The following is a 12536-nucleotide window of genomic DNA, read 5'->3' on the forward strand; positions in this document are numbered from 1 at the left end:
GCCCAGTCACAAGAGGCATTTCCTGAGGCCGCCTGGCACCTCACCAACTCTTGGAACAGGCCTGGAGCTGCACAGCCTCCCAGGCAGTTTGGCAGTGTCCCCAGCAGCTACCTCCCCATCCCCCAGGCTTTGCCCAGCACCATGGGGTACGCAGCATCAGTCCTTAAGGGGCTCCCCAGAGCTGGGAGCTCCACAAGGCAGCAGGGATTAATGGTCCCATTTTACAGGTGAGGGAACTGAGGCTCAAGGAAGAAAGAGGAAGAAACTTGTGGTGGTTACACCCTGTGTGCCTAGTATAGTGGAACTCAAACTCCAGGCTCCTGTTTCTGGGCACATGTTCTTTCCACTACCCTCCACTGCCTCTGGCTGATAAATTACTTACTCCCCCATTGCACTCAGGAAACTGAGGCTCTGTGAGCAAGGCTCGGCCTTGGAGCTGCAGGAGGATGCTGAGAGGCTCTGAATGCAAACACCAACCATATTTGTGTTCTAAGCCCATTCTGGACAGCCCTGGGGAGTTCTTGGGCCTGTGTGTATAGCAGCAGAGGTAAGGGACAGGGGGGCCCAGGCAGCTCCTCTGGGCTCCCACAGCCCCAGTGTCCCCCAGCACAGCTCTGCTATGTTGTCTGTCTCTCCCGCCTGACAGTGAGCCCAAGGGGACAAAGCCCCATTGCTGGGATTTTCACTCCTGTAAGCAGAGCTGGGGTTCAACAAAAATTTCCTGAGAGGACGGAATGTGGACAGGGGAGGAGGGCACTTGGTGTCTCTGGGGAGAGTTCAGCCCCCCATCCCCGCAGCCCCTTCCCCTGGCCAGCACCAGCCCTACCACATCTGGCACCTCTCCAGCTGTGGAAACTTGTACCTCAGCCCAGAAAAATGAACTTACTGGAAGTCTGCTGCTTGGCTGCCAGGGCCAGCCAATCAGGCACTGGGGGCACCTCACCCACCTCCAGGGACAAAGGGCTGGGGCTGGACCAGACAGGCTGGTAGGTGAGCCCTGCCCAAGGCTGTGCCCCAGAGAGGTGACAGGAGCAGCAGGAGAGGGGCCGGGAGGAAGAAATGGGAGGCAGAGAGTGGGAGACGTTGCAGGCGTGGGAGGGAGAGCCACTCGCGCTCAGGGGGACACCGGCCACCTTCAGCTCTTGCAGCCAGTCTCCTGACTCTCAACGGGCACACTGGAGCATGGCTCTCCACCTCCACCAGCCACTCAGCATTCTCACCCTTTTCTCCTACCCTGTTCCCCTCCTCTGCCCCAGAGGTAGGCAAGGGCTCCCTGTGAAATAGGTTCTAGAATTCAGACACAGACTCCTCTGTGGCAAGGACAGGAATGAATAGTGATGAGATGTGGAGTTACATCTCGTATCACCTTGCCTTGTCCCCATCCTACAGAGAAGGCAACCAAGGCTTCAAATGGTTAAGTGAGACGCTCACGTCTTTCAGCTACTCTGCAATTTGAATCCAGATCTTCCTGAAGCCTAAGCTGTACTTCCTTCCTCTCCTCTCATCTCCCCTGAGTCTGGGCAGCCTCCAGGCCTTTGCTCATGCCTTCAGCCAGGCCTTCCACCTCTCTGTGCTTCTAGACTGGCCCCTCACTCTCCTGAGACAATGTGCAGCTGGTCCCGCCTCCTCCATCACCCCACAGAGACTTCCGGCGCTCCCTCAGCCACCCAGCAAAGTCTGCTTTAGGCCCAGGGCCCTAGAGCCAGAGGAAACCCATAAATACAAACACATTTGCATGAAAGCCCCAGAGTCTGCATCTGCAGCTAACAGCTTCGTTAGCTCCCAGGACAGAGCTGCCAGAAGTGCGAGCAGGGGCCACCAGCTTCCAGGGACAAACATGTCCCAACAGCCAGGTCAGTACCATTCGGTGTTTATTTAGACACACAAATAAAAGAACCTGGTTGTTTAAACAGCTTGTGCTCCTTTTTTCTTTTGGTCATATATATATATATATATATATATAAAATATATATATATATATATTTTAAAAGATCAACACATCACTAGTCCCCCATATGTTTTTTTCTCTACTGAGCAATATATACAGCCTATTATATATATATATGTGCATATATATATATATATATATATATAATATATTTTTTTCAATAGATAACTACATTCAAGTAACAAAACACAGGATTTACAATTTCCCTCTGAGGGCAGAGGAAAGGCAAATTCACACACAGTTCACAGAGGAAGTACCATAAGAGCCCAGCCAGGCAGGAGCCAAGGACCCTCCTGGGGACGATAAGAGGGCAGCAGCAGAAATCACAACAATCACACTGTTGCTTATGGTGGGCGGCTGACAGGTGCCGAGGAAGGGGTGGCCCCAGCCTGCTCTGTCTGGGCTGGGTGGGCAGACCATGCTGGCTGACCCAGGCTCCCTGGCTGGGATGGGTTGGGCGGCATGTCTGGGAACCTCACTTTTCCAGGAGCCTCTCAAATTTGGGGTTCACGAAGGAGAAGCCAGCAAAGGCTGCTTGGTCCATGGAGTCAATGAGGTTCTTGTCGCTGTAGGAGAGGCGTGGCTTCTCGTTCAGGAACTCCTGGTCGAAGTTGCTGTAGTCTCCAGGGGACTTCTGCAGGCAGAGGGCAGGAGAACATGAGTGGGACCCAAGGGGCAGCCTTCCGAAGGTCCCCAAGTTTCCAGGGACCGCTTCCCAACACCTCAGAATCCCCGTTGGGCTGGGCCAGGCCGAGCTGTCCTTATTAAGAACAGAAGAGAGTGTCTCTCCCAACAGCCTGAGTGGAGCTCCGGCTGGAAGGCAGATGCTGTTTCCCCAAGGGAATGAGGGAAGGCAGCAGAGGACCCTGGGCCTGCTGAGGAAAGGTAGGTATCGTCCTGAGCAGAGTTCTGGCAAACTACAGCCCATGGGCCAAACCCTGCCCGCCACCCATTTTTGTAGGACCCACAAGCTAAGAATGGCTTTTACATTTTTAAGTGTTTAGGAAAAAAGTCAAACAGAGAATAATATTTCACAACATGTGAAAATTAAATGAAATTCAAATTTCAGTGTCCACAAATAAAGTTTTATTGACATACCACACCCACTCATCAACATATTGTCTATGGCTGCTTTGAGACCATCCAGCCGGCAAAGCCTAAAATATCTACTATCAGGCTGTTCACAGGAAAAGTTTGCCAACTCTCTGCTTCTGAGGATATAGTGAAATAGTAATAGAGAGAGTGCTGAAGCTGGTGGTCTTTAGGCCAAACTGAGCTGGCAGGTACGATCACTTTGACTAGCACTGGATTTTAATGGAATTTAAGCCAATTATTTTTAAATTGGGCAATTTCACATAAAAATCCAAGTATCTGGCTTCTTTCGAAAACTGGCAGAGGAGAGCAGCCTTGGGCCCATTTCCTGACATGTCTCTGGGTGCTGACTCCCAGCTGCCCTCTGCCTGGCTCAGTGTCCCCAGCCCTCCCACGTCCCACTTCTTGGACCCACCCCATTCTCTGCATCCTGGGTTCCTGCTGACAGACCCTCCCAACAACCACTGATCATGTGTGGCCTTGTGACATCTCTCATATGGTTGTCTTATATCAAAAATGATCATCAGTGTGCAAGGTTCTTATCTTTCTGTGGAGCCAGGGCCCCTCCAGCTCTGGGACCGGGCCTCCCATGTTGCAGCCCAGCACAGCGCTCCACACCCAGCAGGCACTCAGCATTCCTAATATTTACTGGAAAACGGATTGGAGGGAGGGAGGGAGGGAGGGAGGGAAGGGGAGAGGGAGGCCTTAACTCTGATTCCCAAAGCATAGTCCCCTGCATACAACGAGTGTTAAAGAATGTATGTTAAAGGATGGCTGGTGCCACAGTTCCCAATGTTTGTTGAATGACTAAGTAAGGAGAGAGATGATGAGAATACAAGAGTAGAGGTTGTGAATGAATGTGCCGGGGAGGTCAGGGAAGCAGGTTTGCTGAAGAGGGGAGAGGGAGAAAGCACACAAATGATGTGAGAGAGAGGCAGGGCAAAGGAGGAGATGCCCACCCCAGAAGGCAGCAGGGGGCAACATTGAGTGGGTGGCCCCCACCTGAGTGGGATCACATACCACTTTGGGCTTGAAGGGCGGCTCCACCGCACGTTTCTCCAGCAGCGTCCAGTTGATGGTCTTGAAGAAGGAGTGGGCTTTGATGTTCCCTGTCACTCCCAGCCTCTTGGTTGGATCCCTTTCAAGCAGCTGCAACCCAGCAGGGGCCCCAGTTAGCACCAGAGGGCTGTGGGGGACCAGAGCCTCAGCAAACCCCAAGCAGTCCGGGGGGCTCAGGCAGGCCTGGCCCAGCCCAGCGGTGTGGCCTGGGGCCTCTGGGGTGGAGGGGAGCCTCTCTGGCCTGCTGTGCTCCCAGGTCTCCCAGGGACAACAGGTGTGGCCTGGGAGTGCCAAGACTCTCAAGCAAAAGCAGAGGCTGTTCAGTGAGTGCCTGTTCTCTGCCTGGCACAGACCTGAGCATCACACATTTATGTTCTCTTCCTAAAAACTCTGTGAGGCAGGCTCTCTCATAATCGCCATTGTGCAGATAAGGAGACAGATTCAGAGTTTTGTCTCAGATCTGCCTGTCTCCTGACCCTCAGCTTGTCATCACCTACCAGGCTGAGTCAATTCAAGGCCCTCAAATAGGAGTTCCAGGGAATGTGATGAGAGAGCGATCCCCCTCAATGCGTTAGGATAGAGCATCAGGAGGCTGCCCTTCAGAGACAGGCGGCTCCCAGCATTCCCATGACCCCATGTCTGCTGGCCCCTGCCCCAGCCAGCCTAGCCCAGGGTCTCCCACCTTCTCCAGAATGTCCTTGGACTCCTTGGTGATCCAGCGGGGATAATGTGGTGTGTCCATACGGATGGACTCGAAGAGTTCATCCTCATCGTCACCGTGGAAGGGGGACTGACCAATGAGCATCTCATAGAGAAGGACTCCAAAGGACCACCAGTCCACGGAGAACGAGTACTTCAGGCCCTGCAGGATCTGGAGTAAGAGAAGAAGAGCAGGAGCTGAGAGGGTCTCCTGAGCATGAGCCCTGCCTGGACCTCCTCCCCCTCCTGCCTTTGGCTTGGACACTGCTGTCCTTGGGAAGGCCTCCCAGCCCCACTCTGTTGAGACAAGGTGTCTGTCTGCGCTTGTGGCCGGGAGGGTGCCCACTCACCTCGGGGGCGATATAGTCAGGGGTGCCGCAGAAGGTGCTGGCCTGTTTCTCCCCGAATATGTTCTCCTTGCACATCCCAAAGTCGGCAATCTTGATGTGGCCATCCTGGTCCAGCATCACATTGTCCAGCTTGAGGTCCCTGAGGGGAGGAGATAGGAAAGGAAGTGGGCAGGGGCCAAGTGCCCTCCTCCCCACCAGCTTCCATGTCCCCATTTTCAGCCCTGTAAGCCTAGGACTCTCCCCAAGGGGACCAGAGAATGAAGAAGAGAACAGAAAGCAGAAGGGAAAAGATGCCAAAGCAGGTGCTTCTTGCAAGCCACCTACTGTGTGCTACATGCTGGACACATCATCCCATTTCCGGAAGCAAAAAGCGAGGCTCAGAGAGGTGATGTCACTTGCCCAGGGTTACCTAGCTGGTCAGCAGTGGAAGTGGCCCTGGGCTTAGGTTTGTCTGACTCCACAAGGGCAGGGACCATGGCTATCTTTATGCAGTTAGTTGTTGGAGTAGATAGTACATGGCACATGGTGACAAGTACTAAAAAGGAGCAAACAGCACACAGTCCATCTTCCACTAACCTTCACCTAGGCCCTCCCTAGACGAGTCTGGGCACGGACAAGCACGTTACAATATACATCTCACCCCCAGGTTTTAAAACCTGAACCAATATTAATTCAATACACACTGTTGCACGGATTGCTTTTTCACTTGACAACACATCTTGGCATCATCCCACATCAGCACACAGAGCACAGCCTCAGCCTTTTTGATGGGTGCATAGTAATCCACTGTAGGATGGGAATGCCATTTCTTGAGAATTTACGGAACCAGTCCCTATTGGTGGAAGCTTAGACTGCTCAGATGGGACTTCAGAGTGAGACTGATGGATCCAAGGAAAGGAGACACTGTCCCAGTCAGGGCTGCACTCCCGCCAATGGTGCCGAGTATGGGCAGTGAGTTCCCAGTCCCTGGAGCTGTGCCAGGCTAGGCTGAGGGGCCACAAGGAATTCTAGCAATGGAGTAGGAGTTTATGCAGATACCTAACTAAGGACTGACTCCAAGTAGGGATAGGGCTGTAGCTGGGCTGAGCAGGTCCCACTCAGAGCATTTCAGGGGGTATAACGGGATAGAGTTTCTCATCCTAAAAACCCCAATGCCCCAAGCCCACACCTGTAAATGATCCCCTTGTTGTGTAGAAACTGTAGTCCACAGATTATCTCAGCTGCATAAAACCTGAAGAGAGAGAGCAAGACAAAGTGTTCTGGGATTTCCGAGACCAGACCCTGGTTCTCCCCAGGCCCTCATCCCCACCCCCAGGGCAGGAAATGCTGAAAATAACTCCATGGACAACTTCGGGCTGATCAAGCACATCTTGTTTCAGGCAAGTGAGGGCTGGCAGACAATGTAGACAAGAAAATTATGAAGGAAAGCTCCAAATAAGCTAACCCTCTGTCATAAGAGTGTATGTATTTATACAGACATACATGTGTGTACACAGACACACACAGAGTTTGAGCGGTGCGTGATAGTTTGGGGGCCACACACCAGAGTCCTGTGTTGTGTAGGATCATCATCTATGAGGCTGTCCTGGCCGAGGCCCAAGGAGGGGACAGGACTCGGCATGTCTGTGCTATGCTCTCAGCTAGAGCTCACCAGTTGCCCATGGCTTCCCACACAGTGGGGACGGCCTCGGCTACCCCAGATCTCTCCAACCCCAGCTCTAGCCCAGGCTGGCTTCTTTGGGGACAGGGTCGAAGGGATGGCGGGCAGACTGGCAGTGGGCTCTTTCCCCCACAGGGCCCTTGCGTACGTGGCACGGTAGAGTTCAAAGCGGCCTTTATCCTGGATGTGGTACATCAGGTCTCCCCCGTTGAGGAACTCCATCACGAAGAACAGGTGGTCCTAGGGTGGGGAGGGTGGTAAACAGAGGCATAGGAACCAGCGAGAGGCTCCTTCATTGAGGGCCGCTGGGGGCAAGCCCCAAGAGGAAGCAGGGGACCACTGTGCCCTGGGGACATGAGGAGAGGAGGATGGCCCTGCCCTGGGAAGTCTGAGGACGGGGACACAGCCCTGCCTTAAGTGGTCAGAGGAGGAAGACCAGGCCTTGCCTGAGTGAGAGACGTGGCCTGGCCTGGGGGGCTAAGGGAGGCTGTGGCCACAGGGGCAATGACAGAGGGAGGGCTGGGCACCTTGGTCTGGAATGTACATAAGAGGTGGGTGAGAAAGGGATTCTCCCAGGCGAGCGCCAACACCCGCTTCTCCACCATGGTACACTCCACGTCATCATCAATCAGAACCACATCCTTCTTGAGGGCCTTGATGGCGAAGAACTCCTTTTTGCCCTTCAGCTCTGCAAGCAGCACCTGATGGGTGGGCGGGACTGCTGAGCAGGAAAGGGCCGGGCCAAAGACCAGGGCAGGACCCAACCAGGAGGAAGCGGGTAGAGGGGGAAGGAGGTGCCCCTGGGCTCCCGGGCCCGGGTCCCCAGGGCTTCCCCAGAGCCGTGTGGCCTCTCACCTTCCCGAAGCTGCCTTTGCCCAGGACCTTGTGGAAGGTGAAGTTCTCAATGTTGCATCTGTTGCTGCCCTCCCAGATCTTGCCGTAGGTACTGTGGTCTGCCCAAGAGACAGCACTTCAGTCTCAGGCCTCTGTCTGCCGAGTGCCCTCCTTGGGGCCCAGGGGTGGGCTGGGGTAAGGGGCCTCAGAGAGGAAGGGGCTCCCTCCCCATGGGTGGTACCTCCTTTCATGTCTCACTTGACAGTGGAGGGAGGCTAGGCTCCATCCTGAGCCCCTGTGGGGAGATAGGGCTTTCCTGGGAGAAATGGGCCTTAGCTTCACCTGGGGCATCATCTCCAGAGACTCCTGGCTTCTTCTCAAAATTCTGGTAGATCCCGAAATGCTCCGGAGGCCCAGACTCCGACTTCCGGGTGGGTCTCTGAAAGGGAGGTGGAGGTTAGGGGGCCAGACGGTCAGTTATACCATGTTCAGGACTTCCAGCCCAAAGGGGGGACCCCAACCATCCATAACTCCATCCGCAATACCAATGGCGAACAGCAAGGGCAGAGCCTGAGAGCCCCAGGCGGTGTGCCCACGTACGCATGTGCGCACACACACACACACACTCCCAGGGCACAGGGATACCTCAGTGGTCTGGAAGGCACTGATTGCTAACAAGAGTTTTATAAATCGGACACCACCTTCCTAACCACTTAATCAACAGATTTGTGTGTTATTTTCATTGGTGATTGATTCTAGAATTTTACCTTAAAGTTTTGTGGCATCCCTCGAGCCTCACCCACACCCAACACACACACAAAACACACACACAAAGGCTCTGAGTTCAAAGTGCTCCGATCTTGTCCCCTAGGTTCACCCTCAATACAGAAATGCTTCAGTAACTAATATCCCAGGAGAGCGAGTCCGCCACCTTCTGCTGCCTAGTTCGTGAACCGCATCTTCCAGGAGTGGAGTCTTGGGTATAAAAGCCCCCATTGTAGTTTCCCAGGACTAGGTGTGAGCTCCGACTGTCCCCTGACCCTGCCACCCGCTGCCCAGAGTTTCCAGGGCACCTGCCCACCTGGCTGACTTGGTTCAGTGCCTCAGCCAAGAGCTTCTGGTTGATGCCGCAGAGGTTGGCCACCTTCTTCTGGCACTTATGGTGCACGTTCATGCCACAGTCTGCGGGAGAGAGAAGCAGGCCATCAGGGTCCCTGCCCAGGCCGGGCCAGGCAGGCAGCCAGCAGGCTCCAGGAGAATTGTCCCCCTCGCCCCCGGCCCAGCCAAGGGCAGAGAGGGGTGGAGGAGAGAGCAGGAGAAAGGAGGGCTTTGGTGGGGTCTGCTAGGTTTCCTGTCTTTAGAAAAAGTGTATCCAAAGCCATCATGAGTACTTCAAATCTTTCCTTATTTTTTATTTAAAGAAGAAAAATTTTAGCAGAAGATATAGGACCTAATTCTGAACCCTTCAAAGAATGTCTGGGACAATGGAGACAAGTCACTTTTCCTCCAGGGGCCTCTTGTTTCTCATTAACCAGTGAAGCCTGGGACAGGGGAGGGGTCGGTGAGGACCCTTTGCTGAGCGACTGCTAGTGTGCAGCAGGCCTTGGCTGAGCACCTTCTGCCCTCGGGCCCCTCAGTATCTCTCTAGGTCCTACTCTACTCTTACCCTCATTTTACACTTGAGGACACTGAGCTCAGAGGGGTAGGGCCACCTGTCCGGTGGTCACACAGCAGATAAATGGTAGAACCAGTCAGGACGGTGGGGAGGGCTCACCGAGGCCTCATCCATGTGAAATCCCCAAGAGAGGGGGCAAAGGCAGCATTAGTCAGCTGGCGTTTACGAGGTCCAGGTAAGTAGGCACCAGCTCGGAGCACCCTCCCACCCCTTGCCCAGCTCCCAGAGCTCGGGGGCACGCACCTTCACACTTTAATCCCTGCTTCACCAGCCCCCAGAGCAGGCTGCCACAATGGTCACAGAAGGTGGGGCTCATGTAGTTGTAAACCTTGAACCGGTGCGGCATGTCAATGTTGAAACGTTCTTTCTGGAACTGTGGGAGTGGGGGAGGTCAAAGGTCGAGGATCAGATGGCAGCTCAGCCCCTGCCTCATCCCCTAGCTCTCCCCCAACCCCATGCAAGGCAGGACGCCCAAGAGACATCCACTGGGGACTGGGAAATCCAGAGGTCCAAGGAAGGACCAAGAAAAATGGGGAGGAAGGGTGAGCCCCACAGGAAAGGGGTAAGGAGAACCCAAATCCCTCCCACCTAGCCAAGCCCCCCAGAAGCCCAGAGCCCTCCCCTGGGCCCAGCCTCACTATGGTGTCCCGGCTGTTGGCCGCGGTGCCAGTGCACCGACCGATGATCTTGTCGATGCATTTCTTGTGGATGGCAGCATTGCATTCTTGAGGAGGCACAGGCCCAGGAGGCACCAGGAGGGGCAGAGTCTGAGCTGGCGCCTGCTGGTCCAGTCCAGCCCTCTACACAAAGCCACCGTTCTCCCTGACCGCCCACACCCTCACCCCAGAGGCCTCGGGCTCAGAGCTTGATTTTTCTCTCCTCCTGCCAGCCCTCACAGGAGGGGCCTGAGGAGGATGGGCAGGGAGGACAGACTGATTAGGGAAGGTTCCAGGAGTCCTGGTGGGCAGGCAGGGGGGCAAAAGTGAGGGGCAAGGGGTAGTGCAGTGAGAGGACTGGAGGCAGGGGAGCCCCCCTCGCCCTCTTCTCTGCCCCAGGACAGCAAACAGCTCCTAAGTTCCCTCTCACATTCGTGCACACCGACAGATGCACCCCAACAGACTCCTGGACATACATACACAGCACGGGTAAGAATGACAAGGCTTCTTACACAGAATGCTACCATGTGCCAGTCACACTCAAAGTATAGCTTTACATAGCTTATCCCATTCGATCTTCACAATGACTCTATTGTCCCTATTTTATAGATGAGGAAACTGAGGCACAGAGAAGTTAAGTAACTGCCTAAGGCCCTACAACTAGGAAGTGGTAGAGCTGGGATTCAAACCCAGGCAGTCTGGCTCCAGAGCATGCGCTCATAAGCACCAGCCCACACTGCCTCACGCACGCACCATCGTGGAGAAAGGCATGCTCACATGTGTGTGCCCAGATGACACACGTATCTAACAAGCACACACGCAGCGGGGGGTGTGCTGATAAAGGTCCAGTAGCCTCTCTAGGGGAAAAGAGCCCTGATGTGTAGCAGTGGCTGATTTGTGTAAAGACTCCATTGGGGCCCACTTCAGGCTATCAATGTGATATCACCGAATGCAGAGTTGGGAAGGGAGATGCACAACTAGCTTTCCATGAGCCAGAGCAAGCCGGCTCCGGCTCTCAGGACGGAACCATCATACACACATGCACTCGGATGTGGAAAATCTCATGTGCACACACTCAAGCACACAGACCCCTCATCTAGATACACGGTCCCACACAGGGACACAGGCCTTCCTGTGAACACGCGAGGCACTGGCAGGCCTCGTGTGCACACATGTGCGTACAAACTGGGCTGTGGGGGACACTTACGCCTGCATTTGTAGCCTTGCTTGTTGAGACCCCTGAAAGGCAAATCCCCAGGCAGAGTGAGTGCAGGGCAGCACTGGGTGGGGGGCCCTCCCTGCCCCCCGCCCCCACACAGTGGGCACAGCCAGCCCTCACCAGACAAAGTCTTTGCACACAGAACAGAAGGTGGGCTGCCTAAAGAAGGTGGCGATAAACTCATGGTTCTTGATGTAGTGGATTTTGGCCTGTTTGATGGCTCCACGGCGGTTCATTGTTGGGAACTTGGCCTCGTCTTCAGCCCGAACAGACTGCTTGCAATCTGGGGGCCATGGAGCGGTGGAATCAGCCCCAGCCCCTGGGAGGGGCAACACTCCTGCAGTGCCTCCCAGGGTGACCCTGGACAGATCACCAATGAGGGCTGCTTCCTAAACCTCTGTCCTGGCTCTGGCCTCTGAACCTCCATCCCCAGCCCAGGCAGGAAGCGTCTTACCTATGTCTTCCAGGAAATACTGCACAGACATCAATACTTTGGCCTGGGGTTGCAGGTCCAGCTGCAGGGGTGAGGATGAGGGGGTCAATGAGGGCGGGCCTGGGCCAAGCCAGACTCAGAACCCGCCCCCATGGTTGGTCCCCCAAGGCCAAGGGAGCCCTGGCAGCCTAGCCGGACACCCGTCTGCCCAGTGTGGGCAGGGCCCCACCCCTGAGCCCCGCCCCTACCCCTCACTCCCCACCCAGGGGTATTATTACATTTGGGGAAGTGAAAGGATCCAGCCCACACCCAGCCTGGCCACCCGGCCTGGGAACAGAGTGGGAAGGGAAACTCCCCACCCCCATCCCCGCTGCCCCCCTAACAAGGATCTTAGAACGGAGGCACCCTGTGCCCCTGCACATGCAGAAACACAGACACACGCACACTGATATACCCATGCTGGTTCTGTCTGTCTGTGTGGGGAGCTCTGCATGTCCAGTCCAACATAGACTGGCTGGTTCTGAGGGCAGGACTCTCACCTCCTCCAGGCCCCAGGCCTAGTGACTGACATTGTCCCTTGAGGTAGTGGACAGAGAGCACAGCACATGTCTCTGCCTAACTGGCCGAGGGGCGGTACAGCCCTGGGTCAACTGCTCTCTTGGCCCAGCCCCTCCACCCATCGGTGGAGGCTGACCAGAGTCCCCCATGGTCACAGGGTCTTTTCCAGTGAGGACATCGTGGCTGCAGGAGCCCACATGTCACCCCGGGGGACAGAAGATGCCAGCGCTGGCATCCTGCAGCCTCGAGGGACACACAGCCACATACGTGTGCAGAGTCCTGGTTTCGGCAGGTGAGTGGCAGGCCATCAGCTTTCCCCTTCTCCCCCCTCCTCACTGTTGAGGATCATAACT

General features: G+C 55.1%; 1 protein-coding gene across 5 annotated transcripts in view; it reads right to left on the reverse strand.

Annotated features, from left to right (window-relative positions):
- Window positions 1-2078: 2078 nt before the first annotated feature.
- The window catches only part of PRKCD (protein kinase C delta), a 29025-nt gene continuing 18567 nt past the window's right edge, over window positions 2079-12536 (reverse strand). For 2 of the 5 annotated variants that reach the window (XM_070577084.1, XM_070577083.1), the window contains 15 exons: window positions 11647-11707; window positions 11313-11475; window positions 11181-11212; window positions 9956-10041; window positions 9561-9690; window positions 8724-8824; window positions 7901-8081; window positions 7664-7761; window positions 7336-7509; window positions 6957-7048; window positions 6317-6379; window positions 5149-5287; window positions 4782-4970; window positions 4061-4189; window positions 2079-2582 (listed from right to left, as the gene is read on the reverse strand). In XM_070577084.1, the coding sequence (XP_070433185.1) occupies window positions 2424-2582; window positions 4061-4189; window positions 4782-4970; window positions 5149-5287; window positions 6317-6379; window positions 6957-7048; window positions 7336-7509; window positions 7664-7761; window positions 7901-8081; window positions 8724-8824; window positions 9561-9690; window positions 9956-10041; window positions 11181-11212; window positions 11313-11475; window positions 11647-11707 (1797 nt within the window). In that variant the 3' untranslated portion in view covers window positions 2079-2423. Of the gene's footprint in view, window positions 2583-4060; window positions 4190-4781; window positions 4971-5148; window positions 5288-6316; window positions 6380-6956; window positions 7049-7335; window positions 7510-7663; window positions 7762-7900; window positions 8082-8723; window positions 8825-9560; window positions 9691-9955; window positions 10042-11180; window positions 11213-11312; window positions 11553-11646; window positions 11845-12536 lie in introns of those variants that run through there. The other 3 variants (XM_070577085.1, XM_070577087.1, XM_070577086.1) reach the window with 3 other exon arrangements.

This window comes from Equus przewalskii, chromosome 15 (genome assembly GCF_037783145.1).
Source record: "Equus przewalskii isolate Varuska chromosome 15, EquPr2, whole genome shotgun sequence".
NCBI lineage: Eukaryota > Metazoa > Chordata > Mammalia > Perissodactyla > Equidae > Equus > Equus przewalskii.